General features: G+C 37.9%; 1 protein-coding gene across 1 annotated transcript in view; it reads left to right on the top strand.

The window, feature by feature from the left end:
* Positions 1-13,469, top strand: part of PGM2L1 (phosphoglucomutase 2 like 1) — a 73,931-nt gene extending 60,462 nt beyond the window's left edge. Inside the window, exons 10-14 of the mRNA XM_007173728.2 lie at positions 650-743; positions 1,073-1,202; positions 1,435-1,624; positions 5,636-5,769; positions 7,872-13,469. Coding sequence (XP_007173790.2) covers positions 650-743; positions 1,073-1,202; positions 1,435-1,624; positions 5,636-5,769; positions 7,872-7,974 — 651 coding nt within the window. The 3' untranslated portion in view covers positions 7,975-13,469. The remainder of the gene's footprint in view (positions 1-649; positions 744-1,072; positions 1,203-1,434; positions 1,625-5,635; positions 5,770-7,871) is intronic.
* The last annotated feature ends 5,704 nt before the right edge of the window (positions 13,470-19,173 follow it).

Genomic DNA, 19,173 nt, shown 5'->3' with positions numbered 1-19,173 from the left:
TTGATGGTTTTATTTGGACCATGCTGTTATGGTAAAAGTACACTTGGTTCTAGTGTATGTTGTGATGTTAAAAGTGCATCATTAAAAAGTTTTAATGCCTTTGATTACGCAGATGGACTAAATTAAAACCTTCATAGGCACTTTTATATTAGTGTTTATAATACAGCTTAAAGGACAGTTTCTAAGAAGCAGTATAATTGAATCCTGGCTCCGTCTCTTATATGCAGTGTAATCTTGGACAAATTTACTGAACCTCTGAGCCTCTGTTTCAGCAACAGAGTTTCTGTGAGCATTAAAAAAGATAATAATGTAAAGCAGCTGTTACAGTGCTTGATAAATAGCAGATGATCATAATATATGTGTGTATTTATGTTACTTTGTGACTATATGCATCACCACTTATTGGATTATATTTGGTGGATTACATCACCTATTTCTGTGCGCCATAAAATGGTAGGTCATCAGTCACGACAGTGTGTGTATCCATGCCCTTTATGACTATATGTTTACCACTGTATAAATCTTTGTGGTGAAAACCATAACAGAAGATCATTATGGAAGTGTTATGTGCATTTAGCGACAGGCTTTTCTCTAATATGTATTTTTATGAGAGAGTCACTTAACTAGAATGGCCTCCTCTGCATTTCAGGAAACGTTACCAGGTTTTAAATGGATTGGAAGTAGGATAAAAGACCTCCTGGAAAATAGGAAAGAAGTTCTTTTTGCATTTGAAGAGTCTATTGGTATGTAGTAAATATTAAAATATTTGAAATTTGAATGAGAGCATTTTTTAAAATATAGTTAATTCTGTACAGAGGAGTTTTTGTCATCTGGTTTTGCATTTTGAGTTAAAAAAAAAACCACCGAGAGCTCCGAAATGTGTAGATACATTTCTCATCAGGAAAAAAAAAAAAAAAAGACCTTAAAGGTCCCCTAAATACCCTCAGTATCGGTGGGTTTCATTTACTACTAGGTTTTTAAATTCATTGGTCCTTCTGAAGAAATGTAAAACTATTGAAATTATATATAGGCTTATATTTTCCTTCTTTTTAAAGATGTTTTTAATTCTTAGGTTTTCTGTGTGGAACTTCAGTTTTGGATAAGGATGGGGTGAGTGCAGCCGTTGTTGTTGCTGAGATGGCATCTTACCTGGAAACCATGAATATAACATTGAAACAACAACTGATAAACGTTTATGAAAAGTAAGTTCTACTATTAGGAATTTCGCGTTCTAATTTTTTTATTTTTTTGGTGCTACTTTTAACCTTCTAAATTTATTTTTGAGGAATAGTCATTCCTTTTTAAAAAGTACTAAAATTGTCTGCATTAAGGACTGCCACTTTCTACATAACACTGTAATAGGCTTATCTTTAATACATACTTTTCTAAAGAGTGAGTTGAAATCTGATTTTAACACTTTAAATCTCTGTGCAGATATGGTTATCATATTTCAAAAACTTCGTATTTCTTGTGTTATGATCCAACTACCATCAAAAGTATATTTGAAAGGCTTCGCAATTTTGATTCTCCAAAAGAATACCCAAAGTTTTGTGGAACATTTGCTATATTGCATATACGAGATGTTACCACTGGATATGATAGCAGCCAGCCTAATAAGAAATCAGTAAGTACCTATTTTTTTAAAGTTTCAACAATTTGTAATAATTCATACTACAGTAAAATAGTTGAAGGTCAAGCCTGTGAGTTTCTTGAAACTAGGGTCCATTGTTTTTCTCCAGAGCAGTTGTAAGTTCACCAACTGGCTCTGATTCCCATCCTGTCCTCATCACTGCCCCAAGTATATGCTACCCTTGTGGGTGGGGAGCGGGAAGGAGAATGAGAGAGACAGAAAGAGAAAGGGAGGGAGGAGAAAGGTGTGATGATGCTAAATAATGTTGAAAATAAAGTCTAAAAGCCCATAATTTTATCATATGATATCACTTATATGTGGAATCTAAAAAAATTATGCAAATGAGCATATTACAAAGCAGAAACAGACTCACAGACATAGAAAACAAACTTTTGGTTACGAAAGGGGAAGCAGGGGAGGGATTAATTAGGAGTTTGGAATTAAAATATACACACTACTAGGGGCTACCCTGGTGGCGCAGTGGTTAAGAATCCGCCTGCCAGTGCAGGGGACACGGGTTCGAGCCCTGGTCTGGGAAGATCCCACATGCCGTGGAACAACTAAGCCCTTGCGCCACAACTACTGAGCCTGCGCTTTAGAGCCTGCGAGCCACAACTACTGAGCCCTCATGCCGCAACTACTGAAGCCTGCGAGCCTAGAGCCCGTGCTCTGCAACAAGAGAAGCCACCACAATGAGAAGCCCACGCACCACAACGAAGAGTAGCCCCCGCTCGCCGCAACTAGAGAAGGGCTGCGTGCAGCAGCAAAGACCCAAGGCAGCCAAAAGTAAATAAATAAAATAAATAAATTTATTAAAAATATATATATATATATACACACTACTATATATAAAATAGATAACCAAAAAGGACCTACTGTATAGCACAGGGAACTACACTCAGTGTCTTGTAATAACTTATAATGGAAAAGAATCTAAAAAAGAATATATATATATATATATATATATATATATATATATATATATATATATATATATAGCTGTACACCTGAAACTAACACACATTGTAGATCAACTATATTTCAATAAAAATTTTTACAATAAAATTAAAATTTTAAAAAAATTTAATGTTTTACCTAATCATCTTAGCACCTAAAAATAAATAAATAAATAAATACTTATAATTTCAAAGCTATTCATCTTTCTAGTTTTAACTTCCCTTTTCAACTTTATTCCCTATACCTCCAGCCAAATGGAATAACTTATAGTTTCTTACATATATACATTAAAAAATTTTTTTCTATTTTTGCTCAGGCTTTTTCCTCAGTCTACCTTTTCTTCCTACTGCTGCAGATCCACACTTTAGCCATTTTAAGACTTCATGCAAATGTCACCTCCTCCACATACCCTCCAGGTCCCATAATCCGATATTGTCCTCCTGAGGTTTCATTATATATTGTGCCTTCCTCTTGTCATTTATCACTTTCTATCTTATGTTATCATTGTCTTGTTCATGGCAGATCCATTTCTAACATAGCTTTATGCCTGTCAAAGCTCCTGCCTACATAGTGGGTGCTCAACTAATATTTAAAAGCCCTATAGATTGCTGATTATATTTATTTTGTTATTGTTATGATTACAATTATTAGCCTAAATTTCTATTTATAATTTCTGATGTTGTCTCAAGCTTCTAGGCACATAATATATTTTGGGAAATCTGCAAGCCTTTTATGTAGAATACTACCCATATTCCCTTTGTGTATTTTCATCCAGTCAACAAAAATTGGTTCTCAGTTGTTATTCTGTGTGCACATATGTGTGTATCTCTTTTTCCGTCTTTGTAAACTAATTGAAAAGAACCAAATTTTTTGCTTCTTTTTATTTCTCTAATGTTGCTGTGGTTAGAATAGTTCTTGGTGTGATGCTTTTTTCCTCTTGAATCCCTTTAAAGTTTATGATATTTGTTATTCAAAGTGCTTTCCTATCTATTCTCCACTGATGCTTACAACAGTTTTGTAAGACTCATAGTGCAGATATTTGTTAATCCCCTAAGGTCACACACAGTGACTGTCAAAGACTTCCTGAGTTCTTTCTTCTCCAACTTCAGATTGGCATTAACTGTGTGTTCAACAGGCATTTATTAAAACCCTTCTGGGCTTCCCTGGTGGCGCAGTGGTTGAGAATCTGCCTGCCAATGCAGGGGACACGGGTTCGAGCCCTGGTCTGGGAAGATCCCACATGCCGCGGAGCAACTGGGCCCGTGAGCCACAATTACTGAGCCTGCGCGTCTGGAGCCTGTGCTCCGCAATAAAAGAGGCCGCAATAATGAAAGGCCCGCGCACCGCGATGAAGAGTGGCCTCCACTTGCCGCAACTAGAGAAAACCCTCGCACAGAAACGAAGACCCAACACAGCCATAAATAAATAAATAAATAAATAAATAAATAAATAAAATAAAATAAAAATTGTATAAAAACCCTTCTGTGCTACAGGCACAGGCACACTGGCAATACAGTAATGACAAAGGCACTGTTTCTACACTCAGGAGTCTAGGGGGGAAATGGTCAAGCAAACAGTGGTTACTTTACAAAATGATAAGGGCTACTGGGGGTACATAAGGGTGCCATGGAAGAGCATAGGAAAGACCCTTACTCAGATTTGAGGGGCTTACAGAAGGCTTTGCAGAGGACTTCTGTGAGCTGAATTCTAGAGTCTGGGTAGGAGTTATCCAGATGTGGGAGGAACAGAGGATGTTTCAGGCAAAGGGAGCAGCAAGTGCTATGTCTGGAGGTGAGAAGGCATGTTTTCTTTCAGAGAACCACAAGGAGTTCTCTACAGCTGTAGTGTGGAGTGCAAAGAAGAATGGCCTGTGCGGTGAGTGGGTTAGAGAGGGGCAGACTTCCAGGCAGGGAGATCAGTTAGTACGCTGTTTCAGTAATCCAGATGAGAGATGATGGGAGCCTGAACGTAATATGGTAGCAGTAGTGATGGAGAGAGCCAGACAAAATTGAGTTAAATAAAGGATAGAATTGACAGGACTTGCTAGTTGATGGCCTGTGAGGGGAAAAGAGGGAAGCAAGGTCTCTGTCTTAAGCAACTAGTAGTACCACTGACTGAGAGAGGGATCTCATGGAGAGGACCAGGCTCGCTACGCCTGAGGGAAGGCACCACTGTCAACCCTTCTGCCCTAGTACAACCCCCATGGGTCCCTCAAGATACCTTCACAGACTGATTTGTGATACAGGAAGAGTACCAGGGTTAATCCATATATTTAATGTCAGTAAAGCTTCATTTCATGTTTTAACTTTTAGGTAAAAAAAAATACATATGTATTTTGCACCCCAGTGGGTTATTTTGCCTGTCCTCTAGGATATGTGTACTCTGCTTTGGAGACTACTGATAAACTATCTGTGAAAGTGCTTTGAAATTCTAAAGCACTTTGCAAACGTAGAGGCAGTTTGGACTTTGGTACAGATAGACCTGGCTTCAACTTCTTGCTCTGCCACTTAGCTGATTACCTTGAACAGGTCGTTTATTCTCTTTGAGCCTTGTCTGTAAATTGGCAGTGATATTTACTTTGCAGGATTATTGTTGAGGCCTGGAGATCATGTGTGTAAGGTATATAATCCAGTGCCTGTACAATTATAAATGTTTAGTAAATGGTACAGCTATGAATGATTATGCATGTAATCTTTTGTATTTTACAATTCTTTTAAAAATATTTTTAAATTTTTAATTGCAGTTAAAAAAACCATAAAATTTACCATCTTAACCATTTTTAAGAGTACAGTTCAGTAGTGTTAACCATTTTCACATTGTTGTGCAACAGATCTCCACAACTTTTTCATCTTGCTAAACTGAAACTCTATACCCATTAAACAAGTCTCCATTTCCCCCTCCTGCTAGCCCTTGGCAACCACCCTCCTACTTTCTCTTTCTATGAATTTTGCTACTTTACACACCTCATATAAGTGGAATGTATTTTACAACTCTTGAAAACAAGAAAGGTACCAAGTGTAATTGAGCTGTTGTTGCATTTGTGCATAGGTGCTGCCTGTGAGTAAAAACAGCCAAATGATTACATTTACTTTTCAAAATGGCTGTGTTGCTACTCTTCGGACAAGTGGGACAGAACCAAAGATAAAGTATTATGCAGAGATGTGTGCGTCACCTGACCAGAGGTGAGAATTGACTTTTTAAATATTATATATATATATATAGATAAAAGCTTTATTGAGGTGTAATTTACATTCAGCCATTTAAAGTATACAACAATGTTTTTTAGTATATTCAGAGTTGTGGAAACATCATTCTAATCAAGTTTAGAACATTTTCATCACCTCAGAAAGAAGCCGCATACCCATTCACAGTCACTCTCCACTCCCCTCCTTCCCAGCCCTAGGCAACCACCGATCTACTATTTGTCATTATAGATGTGCTTCTTCTGGACATTTCATGTAAATAGAATCATACAGTATGTGGTCCTTAGTGACTGGCATCTTTACTTAGCATAATGTTTTCAAGGTTCATCCATGTTAGCATGAATCAGTACTTTATTCCTTTTTTAAAAAATTTGTTATCATGGCTCAATGATATTCCACTGTATGGATATACCATATTTTTTTATCCGTTTATCAGAGGATGGACATTTGGGTTATTTCCACATTTTGGCTATTATGAATAATGGTGCTCTAAATGTTTGTGTTCAAGTTTTTGTGTGGATGTATATTTTCATTTCACTTGGGTATATATCATATATATATAAGGAGTAGAATTGCTGGGTCATATGGTAGTTCTATGTTTAGCTTTTTGAGGAACTGCCAGACTGTTTTCCAAAGAGGCTGCATTATTTGGGAACTGAATTTTAATTTTTTAGTGAATTTATATTCTTGGGAAGGCTCTCTGAGCTTTAACTATTAAATGATGAACATAAAGAATTGATCAACAGGTAGTTTGTTTATTGTCAAATTCTCATTTTCTACATGTAACATGATTTGACTTAATCTGGCCAATTAATATCCTTTTAGGAGTATGAATTGTGACTAAATTAACTTGACTTTAATAATATATTCAGAGGGTATTTAAACTTTTTAAACTTTCATAAGTAATATCTCCTATAAGGTTGTCATTGATCAATATATAATTTGGGAAGGAGATTTTTTTTGGAATTGGCTTCAGAGCCCAAGTTACATTATTTACTGTTTCCCTAATCTTTGCTTTGAGGAGCAGATTTTATTTCCTTTGGGGGAAAAAAATGACCTCCTGAAGTCATTCAGAGCAGAGTGTGAAGTAAAACATATTGAATAATGCTATCTTTGGCTAAGAATGAAGGTTGATTATTAAAGTAATAAAAATTGATTTGTTGTGTAGCTTGTAAAATGACTGTGAAGGCAGTTTTAAAGAGGCATTCCTAGAAATATTTTGAGCAGTGGCACCTCTCCAGGTGATAACTTTGACGGGAATACTTGCTATTTTTTAAGCATCTCATTTTTTTTTTTTTTTTTTTTTTTTAATTTTTTTTTTTTTTTTTTATAAATTTATTTATTTATTTTTATTTATTTATGGCTGTGTTGGGTCTTCATTTCTGTGCGAGGGCTTTCTCTAGTTGCGGCGAGCGGGGGCCACTCTTCATCGCGGTGCGCGGGCCTCTCACTATCGCGGCCTCTCTTGTTGTGGAGCACAGGCTCCAGACGCGCAGGCTCAGTAATTGCGGATCACGGGCCCAGTTGCTCCGTGGCATGTGGGATCTTCCCAGACCAGGGCACGAACCCGTGTCCCCTGCATTGGCAGACAGATTCTCAACCACTGCGCCACCAGGGAAGCCCTAAGCATCTCATTTTTTTAGTCACATCTCTTTCTCTACTACCTGAAAGATACGCTGTATCATCCCATAATAATCTGTACAGGGTATTCTTCAAAGTATTTCAGGAAGCCATTTTATCTTAATACCTGATATTGGTGTTCTAAGCCATTAAATTATCTGATTCAGGACAAATCTTTAGATATACTATAACTCATCCATGTTTCATGTACCAAGGAACTCCTTTTAATGCAGTTCAATTTCAGTTTGTGATAATGGTGTTTTCCGTGTGTGTGATTCCCCTCTTACCACCTTTGGTCTTGTTTTGTTTTGTTTTGTTTAAACTGAGGGAATTTCTCTTTCGTTTACCAGTTGCTTAATCATCCCATCAGGTATATGCCCTCTTAAAAAGTAATAACAACTGAAACAAATTTTAAGGCTATGAAAATAAAGAACTTCAAAACTCTTAACCTTTTCCCTCAGTGACACTGCCTTACTAGAAGAGGAATTGAAGAAACTCATTGAAGCTTTGATTGAGAATTTTCTTGAGCCCAGTAAAAATGGACTGACCTGGCGTTCTGTGTAGTGTTCACCAGTACATCATTGCTTTGCACTGGCCCATGGAACAGAACAACCAAGAATTCCATGCATTGAACTCGAGTTAGCATTCTCTCTCTGTCTCATCTGGCCGAGTATCTTTTTCCTTTTATTTTCTTTGTTTTTGGTTGGCTGACTAAACAAACTGTATACATTTGAAATGAAATAGTCTGGAGAGAAATGATTCAAATTTTTTCATAATCTTGAACAAAAGTCATTACATTAAAAGTATTATGGTAACACGTCGTTCTTCCTTCAACAGAAACAAAACAATACAAATGTGAGTTTTCTTATTAAAGTGTGATTAAGCTTAGTTCCATATTCTTGTAATTGTGTATAGCATGGTTTTTTTTTTAAGGCAGATAAATGCTATATAATTGTAGAGTTAGTTAAGGAAATTAATCCATAAAATTGGCAAGAAAATGGCACTGTTCCCAGTATACTGTGGAAAAGTGTCATTGTTATATCACAGGTATTAACTTACAAATTAGAGTATTTGAAATGAGGTATTTAGCATTTCTAGCTTAGAACAGATGTTACAATATGTGGTTTCAGCACCTTTGTTTCAGGTGCTCTTGGTGCAGTGTAAATTTATTGTATTTATTTAAAATTCTGACATTTACCGAACATAAAACAGTAGTGGCAACACTCCTAGTGGCTTGGTTCTTGTCAATTTCTCAGTGCCTTCTCAGGGCATGGTTTGAATTGAAATAGTGTTCTTGCATTGAATAAAATTTAATCAGTTAATTTGTAGACAGTTAAAGAAAATCTTCCAAACTATATAGGTGCTTCCCCTCTATATCAAATAGGTTTGTTGATTTAAAAGTGTTAGGAATGTAAGTAAAAATCTCAATAAAAGCAGGCTCAGTGTAACTGTAGTTAAGGATCTTCATGTTAGAATTGTGTCAGTTATCACAACCTCTAAGTAAAGAAAAATATCCAAACTAAGAAAGGAGCTGTGAATTTATTTAAAAGCCTAACCTTTAAATTACATTTTACAAGTATATTTATTTCCTTATCACATGAAGTAATGCTCATTTTACTAAGAAATAAAACATCCAGATTTTAGATCTTATGAAACGCTAAAACTACATGTTTTAAAACTAAAATCCAGTTTATCCTAACATCTTGCTGACTTCTGTAGAATTTCTGATCACAGGAGTACTATTTATCTTTTTTAGTGTGGAAAAAAAAATTTTTTGGAAGGTCACTTTTAGTTGATTCTGCATCTTCTAAAAACGAGTTAATAGAGAAGTGTTGTTTAATCTTCTTAAAGTGTATCCTGTCCTATATAGCTCACAGAGTACTTAGTACATGTGGTATAGTTAAGAGGTAACAATAATGAGGCCTTGGATGTACGTAATTATACTAAACAAATTGCCTATGGGCGATAACTAGTATGAGAGAATTTATTTCCTAAATAATAATAATAATATAAAATTTGAACTGACTAGAATATTTATTAAATCATGGTTTGGTTTATTGCAGCTATCAGCTAACATTTGGTTGAATCCAGATAATCCAGATGTGATTTTCAAATTTTGTATTGCCACTATTGTTAATTTGTTCCTTCCTTACTTTCTTGTAGCTGAGTCTTGTGTGACTGTAGATAATAGAGCTAAATGTAGAGCACTATTTCTGAATGAGTTTGTTTCCAAAGGCTTTGCACTAAAGAAGAAATGTGTAGAATTTTTTGCTTTATTTGTTTTTGGGAATGTAGATTGTAATTTAGGAAATGGCCTATATTCTACAAAGTGGTATGAACAATGCTACATATATATATATGAAAAATATGTATATTGGGTTTTAGTATCTGTGTTTCAGTGACTGAAGAACAAAGTTGAGCTAAAATGATACAATAGCTCATTCATAATCACTAAAGTTGTGTCATACTGTCATTCTATTATAAATAGAACAGTTTTGAGTGCTTTAATATAATGCAACACTTGAGTCATCTTAATCAAGGTGAAAAGTCATTAAGGCTTGGATTCTTATCTCAAAAATTTAAAAATCCAAAGTTAAAATTAACGAAATTTTACAAATGTTCCTGAAGTGTATAGATTGAGGGAATTATTTGATTCTAGCCAAGCTCTCAAGTCTGTCTAAGCATGATATTTAACAAGAACTTGACATAGTGGGTGTACACTTGCCTAACAGAATAAATTCAGTAGCCCCAGCCAACCAAGAGAAACAGAAGCACTGGCCGGTAGGTCTCAGCCTTAGGATCTACATTGTTTATCTTTTTGTTTATGAATAATATCATGGAAATGAATGCATTCTCATTGAGTGTGTAGATCAAAACTGGTATTTTCTAGAGCTTTGGGGAAAAGGAAAGAATTAATGGGGCAAGATCAAAGCACTGGAAATAAACAGTAGAAATAACAATAGAAAGGTCAGTAAGGTGGCACAGGAAATGCTTTGTGTGAAGAGCAAACTTATCACCCGAAAAGTGGGGAGTGAACTGGCTGTGGGCAAGTTGTTTACGTGTGTTTACTTGTTATTATGATGAGCAGATAGTGATGCTTTTGTTTTCCTTTATTAGTGACCACTAAAGAGAGACCAGGGAGGCCTTTGAGGAGGTGAGGAAAAGTACCTCTCTTACTGATTCAGTTCCTGCTAGGATGTTGTATTTTAGGATCATATGGGAACTGGGGAGGGGAGGATATAGCAGAAATAAAAAGGAATGAAATATAGATTGGGAAATAAGATCCATGAGAAATAGTTGAAAGGATTAAGATCATTTAACTCTGGAGGGGAGAGAGCTGTTGAGATAGTTTAATAACTCTTGAGTTATTAATTGAATCGTTTATTGAAGAATTCAAAGTAGGAAGTTTGATAATATGACAGACTGTTCTCCATCTCCATCAAGGACAGAATAAGAGGGAATAAGGATTTTTTTTTAATAAAATAAAACATTTTAATATTAAAGGGGTATACTAAATGGCTTTTTAAGGTTCCTTCCAATACTTTTTTTTTTTTTTAATCTCAGGTTGGAACAAAGATGATGTCATAAAGAGCACTGAAAGTAACATTTCAGTTTCACTCCATACCTAGAAGAATTTAGCTCACAAGATAGTTTTTGTGTATGTTGAATAGTAGATGCATGAGTGCAGTCTTTATTCATTGTATAAAGACCTGCTTAATTTAACCTGCAAATTAAGTGAGACTTGAACACAATTTTGTTCATCTTGAAGAATGTATAGCATTATAGGATAGTTCAGAGGTTTGTTTTAAATATAAATTATTGTTATTTGGATGTTGTAACTTCAGCAGACAGAAGGTTCTAAGAGGTTGGATGCTTTGGAATATCTTTATATAGGGAATAGACCTCCTATTTCTTAAGCAGGTTGCTTCTGGAATTGATGCAACAGAGATATTAGCTGGAATTTAATGGAGAAATTGTTCTACAAACTGCTGCTATTGGTATTTCTCTTAGATGTTTTCCACTGATGTTTGTGATGCTTGAAAAATCCAAATTCTGCCTGGATAAATTTGTTTTATGCTTTTTTCTCTCTACCTCCCTCTTTCCCTAGGTGCCCTCCCACATTTTGTTACTGTGAAAAGCTGTTGTCCTATTACCTCACTGATAAGTGATCTTAACTGTATTCATTCAGAATGCTTTAAACTTATTCCTAAGCTGTTTTTGTTTATGGACTTCGGGTTATTTTGTTATTATTGTGAGAATATTTAAGACATTGTAAGAAGTAATTTTAAATCTATTGCATAACCTTTTTTGGTTTGTCTGGATACTACTATATATTAATTTATTATGGCCTTTTACAATTCACTTGTTTTCTGAGATTGCTCTAGAAACTGATGAAGAAAGAGTCATGCTAACCTAAATGAATGGTCAATTGATATAGCATTTTATTTCAGGTTTCCTTGTACTTTGGGCATCCAAAGCACAAGATCCGAGATAATCTTTTTTCACATTTGTCCCTCAAAGCATCTTACCCTAAGCCATAAGAAGACTAAGTGGAAAGAAGAGAATCTCTCATTGTCTGACTCTTTACACAGCCTGATTTTACTCCCAGTTTGAAACAAAGTTAGTGTTTACCATTGGTTACTTTAAAATATTCACCATACTGTTACATTCATTAAGACATCTCTTTGTTAATTCACGATTGTGTACTTAAAAAAGAGAACATAGAAGAATGAGTAAAGTGACCAAGATAAGGGCAAAGTGACATATCTAAAGTTTGCCTCTCGAATTTTTCCACCAGCATAATCCTCAAGCAGAGGAGCATGAATGTGTAGGGGAAGGGGCCTGAGAGCAAAATCAGAAGCAGCCTGCCACTCATGAAATTTTGTGTTCTGTCTTAAAAATGTAAGTGAATTTTGCATTCTCCATAATAAAACTGTTTTAGTATAAAAATGATTCCTTCAATCTTCATGGAAACTGGTGCTGCCAGAAAGAGGCACCGTGTTTATCACATGAGCTCTCAGTTTTCTCCCCCCACCCTCCCTCAGTTGCTGCATATCCCTGGGGGTACCGCACTGACTCTAGTGTGAGAAATATAAACATAACACATACCAAGCATATTCCCTTTAGAAGCTGACTTTTGAAAGTATTAATGCCAAATTGAAGTGACCTGAAACAGTTATGTTACCACTGAACCTTATAATATAGTCAGAGGTGTTGGCCAGTTTGTTCTCTTTAATTCTTTGGCATTCCCTGACTAAGAAGGAGCACCTGACTATCAGCTCCCTGAGAGCAAGGATCATGGTTTATTATTTTTTCACCTCCACACCACCTAGTATAGTACCTGTTGTAGAGTACTTAATGGGTGACAATAGGAATTATGGGATTTTATTTTAAAGAAACAAATAGTTTAGGAAACAATCGAAAACATTACTTTTCTGATTCAGCTTTTAAAACAATTCTCAGTACTGAAGTTTATTAAGCATGCACACCCTTAAATACCTTGTTTCTTTGGAGAGAGAAGAGCATATTCCTATTTCGAAATTGTATGTAATGCCTAGTGTTTTACACTCAAAGCAAGATGTTGGCCAAGAAGGCTAAGAGAGTGTCTGTGTAGACTTAATATCACTAGTATTATTGCCATTATGAGCCTGCTAGGGCTGCTTTCCAAGTGAGTAACAACTAATTTGATACTGTTTGGTATATTTTTGTTCAGTGTTATGATTCATCATATATCTTACAAGAACCACTCAAACAAGAGTTGCATCTGTATATGATGAGGCCTTGTGTTATAGGCTAAAACAAACTTTGTATACATCCTTGAATATGCCAGATAAAATATATGCAGTTAAGAATTATTTATTTTTTTGTGTAGCAGTAGTTCAAAATTGTGCCCTTGTTTTAATAGTTTCTGTCAACATCGTCTCGTTTTTCCTTACAAAAACACCAGGGTGTATCATAAGTACTGCCTATGAGAATTTGCATTTAAGTATTTGTGTGTGTGGTTTTCGTGTGGTTTTAGCCAAATGAAGTGTTATCAGTAATAAACAGGTCTCTTCATAGGCATGAGTTTCTGTGTAATTTTTATTATCTTAGATACTGTGTAGTTTATAAAGTTGGCTATCCAGACTGAACACATTCTTGATATATATACATGGCATACCCTAGAAGCTACTTTGACCCTAAATGAATATTACAGCTCATTACTTAGTAAATATTTCTTGATTGGTTCATCAGCAGTCCCAGAAGAAAGGACTAACATTAAAGTTCTTTCCACCTTATTTTTCTCCTTCTCTCCTTCAGTTGACCTAATTTGTCTGCCCATGTTAGCATCAGCTCACATAATAAAAAGTTAAAGGTTTGGAAATCTCTCAAAGAAGTAACTATATAGCTGTGATAGAGTGGTGGTCCTGGAATTAGTTTCCAGGGTTGTTAGGACCCTGTAGTCCTGGTCTCCACTGCCTGCCTTCCTCTGATCAGGCTTAAAGGTAAGATGAGTGAGAGTAACATTCTACAAGGTCATTTTATCACCTTCTGCATGGAATGTTCTGGGAACCGTGCTAATCCCATCCCTCCCGCTTCCTCCAGTTTATTGTTGTTCATAGCCCATAAACAGTATAACAAATAAATTTAAGTAGTAGCATTACCTGACTCCATAGTCTCCACGAGTGTAGCTTTTTCACTGCTTTACCACTGCCTAGAACAGTGCATGGCACCATAGTAGGGGCCCAGTAGATGTTTATTGAATGAATGAGCCCATCTCATGTTTCTGCCTGCGGAAGAAAAGCACTAAATTCTGCACTGATTCTGCATATGCACAGAGTTGCACATGATGAGAAATATGCAGCAGTGATACCACCAGCTTTAGAGATTTATAAACCCATTAATCAACATCTCATTCAGGCAACACCTACTCCTTGCTGCCTCTGGGTCATCTCTACCCATGTCCTCCTGAGATCTCGAGCTCAGCATTTTCTTCCTGCTTTCCTGGCCCGGTATCTTCCTGGTTTGAAACCTCCAAGTCATCTTTGATTTCTCCTGCCACTGGATATGTGCTATTTGACAAGTTCTTTAAATTTAACAGTCTCTGAAGGTAAGGGCAAGGCCATTGGTCTGAGACCCACCTAAAACAGGGACCAAGAAGCTAATCCCACCTAAAATAATAATAGAACTGTTATCCCCAAGGGAGAAGAGTTCATGTGTATATAAATGGAGATATCTTGGAGGAGGGATTATAATAAAAATGTTTATTCCCCATTCTTCCTCCCTGTCTTCCCCAAACTAGCACTTCCTCATTCCTGTAGTGATGTGACCATTCTCCTGTTTATTTCCCTTTCTTTACCTCTGGTTCTAATCATTAAATGGTCCAGTATTGCATGTAGTTTGCTTAAATTAAGTCTTTGACCTTTATCCCTCTGCTTCATTCATTCATTTTATAAATATTTATTGACCTGGAAATAGGTAGGAACCAAGAGCACTGCAGAAGGCTAAGAAGTGGGAGAAAGGACACAGCAACCTGGTTACTGCTGGAACAGCCTGTTTGGGACACTGTTCCCACCACCCTCACACCACCAGATCACCTTTATCTTTTCCTGATGTCTTTGGATTCAAAGTACCTGGAGAGAAGGCCCAGTGGGCTGGACTTTCGTCACATGCCTGCCTCCTAGCTGAAACTAGAGCCTGATAAGGGAAAGATTTGACCCCCTGGGCTTCCCTGGTGGCGCAGTGGTTAAGAATCTGCCTGCCAATGCAGGGGACACGGGTTCGAGCCCTGGTCCGGGAGGATCCCACATGCCACGGAGCAACTAAGCCCATGCGCCACAACTACTGAGCCTGTGCTCTAGAACCCGCGAGCCACAACTACTGAGCCCGTGTGCCACAACCACTGAAGCCCGCATGCCCAGAGCCTGTGCTCACAATGAGAAGCCCACACACCACAACAAAGAGTAAACCCCACTCGCCACAACTACAGAAAGCCCACATGCAGCAACGAAGACCCAACCCAGTCAAAAATAAATAAATAAATAAATTTATTTAAAAAAAAGAGAGAGAGATTTGACCCCCTCACCTTCCTTCTGAATGGTAGCAGGAGACAGAGCACTGCAGTTACCCTTCCATCAAGACAGTGAGAGGAAGTTGATTGACCAATTGGAAATTGTGCAGACAAAAGGTGACAAACATCCGCTACAGTGCAGAGGGAGTGTTGGAGAAGAAGCAAAAGCTCAACAAAGGAAGAGGGGGGACATCTTAAGCACAGAAGACAGCACTAGTGTGCAGAGAACCATGAGTAGTTCGGTCTTGCGACATTGGGAGTAGGGATGAGAGCGGAGAGGTGGGAGAGGGCCCTGTGTGCTGCGCTGTGGAGCTTGGACTTCAATCAGCAGGTAATGAGAGTCACAGGAAGGTTTAAACAGAAAGTCTCCGAGAGAGGATGGTGGGGATGGGGGACGTATGAGAGAAGCCACCACTGGAAAGAACCTTAAAGGTCATCTTATCCAATCTCATCATTTTCTGCAATATGACTACCAAATGAGGATATATATTTGAACCTCTCCAGTGACAACTTGCCAAGACAAGTTGTTCCCTTTGAAAGAAAGGCCAGTAGAGAGTTCTTTATTGTGTTCAGCTGAAATCTGCCTCCTGAAGCTTCTACTCTTTGGCTGCACTTGGAAACTCAATGTTACACAAAAATCCATTTCCTTGTCACTTAAAGACTTTTCTCCTCAGTCTAAATATGCATAATTCAGCAACTGTTCCTTGTGTGACCTGTTTTGTTTTTTTTTTTAACATCTTTATTGGAGTATAATTGCTTTACAATGGTGTGTTAGTTTCTGCTTTATAACAAAGTGAATCAGTTATACATATACATATATCCCCATATCTCTTCCCTCTTGCGTCTCCCTCCCTCCCACCTTCCCTATCCCACCCCTCTAGGTGGTCACAAAGCACCGAGCTGATCTCCCTGTGCTATGCGGCTGCTTCCCACTAGCTATCTGTTTTACATTTGGCAGTGTATATATGTCCATGCCACTGTCTCACTTTGTCCCAGCTTACCCTTCCCCCTTCCCATGTCCTCAAGTCCATTCTCTATGTCTGTGTCTTTATTCCTGTCCTGCCCCTAGGTTCTTCATGACCATTTTTTTGTTTGTTTTTTAGATTCCATATATATGTGTTAGCATACGGTGTTTGTTTTTCTCTTTCTGACTTACTTCACTCTGTATAACAGACTCTAGGTCCATCCACCTCACTACAAATAACTCAATTTCGTTTCTTTTTATGGCTGAGTAATATTCCATTGTATATATGTGCCACATCTTCTTTATCCATTCATCTGTTGATGGACACTTAGGTTGCTTCCATGTCCTGGCTATTGTAAATAGAGCTGCAATGAACATTGTGGTAAATGACTCTTTTTTTTTTTTTTTTTTTTTTCCACACACACACACTGTATTTTATTTTTACAAGAGATAGATAGACTGACACCAAGCATTGTACATGGATGACCACAACAAAAGCAACAATGATTGCAATTACCAAACATGAAACACACTTACACTATGAATGACTCTTTTTGAATTATGGTTTTCTCAGGGTATATGCCCAGTAGTGGGATTGCTGGGTCGTATGGTAGTTCTATTTTTAGTTTTTTAAGGAACCTCCACACTGTTCTCCATAGTGGCTGTATCAATTTACATTCCCACCAACAGTGCAAGAGGATTCCCTTTTCTCCACACCCTCTCCAGCATTTATTGTTTGTAGTTTTTTTGATGATGTCCATTCTGACCGGTGTGTGACCTGTTTTTTAGATCCCCCTCACTTTCCTGATCACCCCCATGGACAATTTTCAAAGAGCTGGGTCCAAAATTAATATAATACCAGGAGAGGTGGGGTGGAAACCAACCTGAGGCTAAATCAGGAAAGCTGGACTGGGGGAGGGGTAGAAGAGATTTATTCTCAGGTGAGCAGGGAGCAAGGGCAGAAAAAAATAAAACAGTAACTGGATCAGAGTTTTTTCCAGTTGTTTGGCATTCCCACATATGCATGCTTCCCCCGGTGGATAGGGATCTGTGTCCCGTGAAACAAACTCAGAACCTCTGCCCTGGAAGGAACCCAAATTCAATGCAAGCATCTCTCTTTACAGTGAGGAAAGCCTGAGGGTCAGGTTGGAGATCCACTTTGAGTCCACAGAGTGGCTTTCTGCAGAACCCAACTCATCTTCTTCCCAATCTGCTGCTTTCTCCCCCATGACCTGGTTAAAATTCATTCGGTGAATCTTAGTCTTCAGCCATAAGGAGTCCTCCCTCCTTGTAATCAGGAGTAAACTAAGGTCCAGAAAAGAGAAGTGATCCCCTGAGTCACAAAGCAGTTCAGGGGCAAACCTGGGACTTAATACTCAGGTCTCCTGACTGGTAGTCCCTTTCTTCTTCTGTACAAATATTTAGTAACCTACCAGGAGCAGGACAGTGAATAAAAAGTTGCTAAGATGTAACCCACATCTTTAAGAAGACAAAAGCAATTATGATGCAATAGAAGTGCAGTAGTAGAGGTAAGCATAGAATGGTGCAGGAATAGAGGGGCATCTGTGCTGGATCCAGGAAGGGCTCTAAAGAATTGCTGGGACTAGAGTGGAGCCTTGAAGGAAGAGCAGGAGCTTGTCAGGTAGAGAAAAGAGAAAAGACCTTGCAGACACAGCAGACAGCAAAAAGAACACAGGAAGAAGCATCCTGCGGAGGCTAGATAATAGGTTTCTGATCTCAGCCAACGGCATTTCCGATTTTACGCGCTTTTTCTGGGTGAAATGCCCGAAGTTCCAACTATCACTCTGAAGCTGACGACTACAGGTCTGTTTTTAGGCCAGACCTTCTTTCCAAGCTTCAGAGCCGCACAACAGTTTTCAAGTCATCTCTACCTGGATGTCCCACAGCACTTCAAACTTAAGTTGTCCAGGCCTAAGCTTTTTTTCTCACACCTGACTACCCACCCACCACCACCCCCCCACCCCGATGCCAGCAAGCTTGCTCCTTCTCCTATATGGACTGTCTCAGTGCGTCGTTCATTATATCTTCTCCCTCCCTAACCCTACCCCACACTGAAATAAGTACGTGGAGCTGCCAATCGTACTTCCTAATGCATGAAAACCCCTTACTGTAACAGGATGGAGGTGGGGATTTTTTTTTTTTCAATTAAAACTGAATAAAATATGGAGTCATATGATTACTATAGTAATGGAGCCAGCCTGGAGTTCTGGAAGTTTGGTTGTACCATCCAGATCTATCTAGCCTTTCTAAGCCAGCCTAAGACATGGCTTAGAAACAATTCCTGGTTCTAAGGCTGTTTGGGACTTTGGAATGGCAGCAAGGATTCTGGAACTTGCCTGGTTAGTTGACATCCATTCAGTCAGCTTATGTGGGGAGATAGGCTCAGTAGAAAACTGGGAACCCTGGGACCCCATTCTCTACTTTCCAGTTTCCAGAGTTGGGGTTGTCTTGTCGTTTACCCACTGAGCCTCACCTTCACTTCCAATAACTTTAGCCCAGCCAGGATTTGAGATCCAGCTGTAGTTGTCAACTGAATTCAGTTATTGTGGAGTTTTGTTGTACAGTATCTATAAAACCCCCCCTTTTTCTTCTTTACCTTGTAGTAGTTAAGAACACAGGTTCTAATTTCAGAGTGCCCAGTTTCAAAAAACCCCTTTCTATCAGTTACTAGCTATGAGACCTTGAGCAATATGAAAGCCAGCCTCCAAGAGGGCCCCCAATAATCCCT

The sequence above is a fragment of the Balaenoptera acutorostrata genome, chromosome 9 (assembly GCF_949987535.1).
Source record: "Balaenoptera acutorostrata chromosome 9, mBalAcu1.1, whole genome shotgun sequence".
In the NCBI taxonomy this organism is placed as follows: domain Eukaryota; kingdom Metazoa; phylum Chordata; class Mammalia; order Artiodactyla; family Balaenopteridae; genus Balaenoptera; species Balaenoptera acutorostrata.
This window is presented reverse-complemented; position numbering and strand designations above follow the sequence as displayed.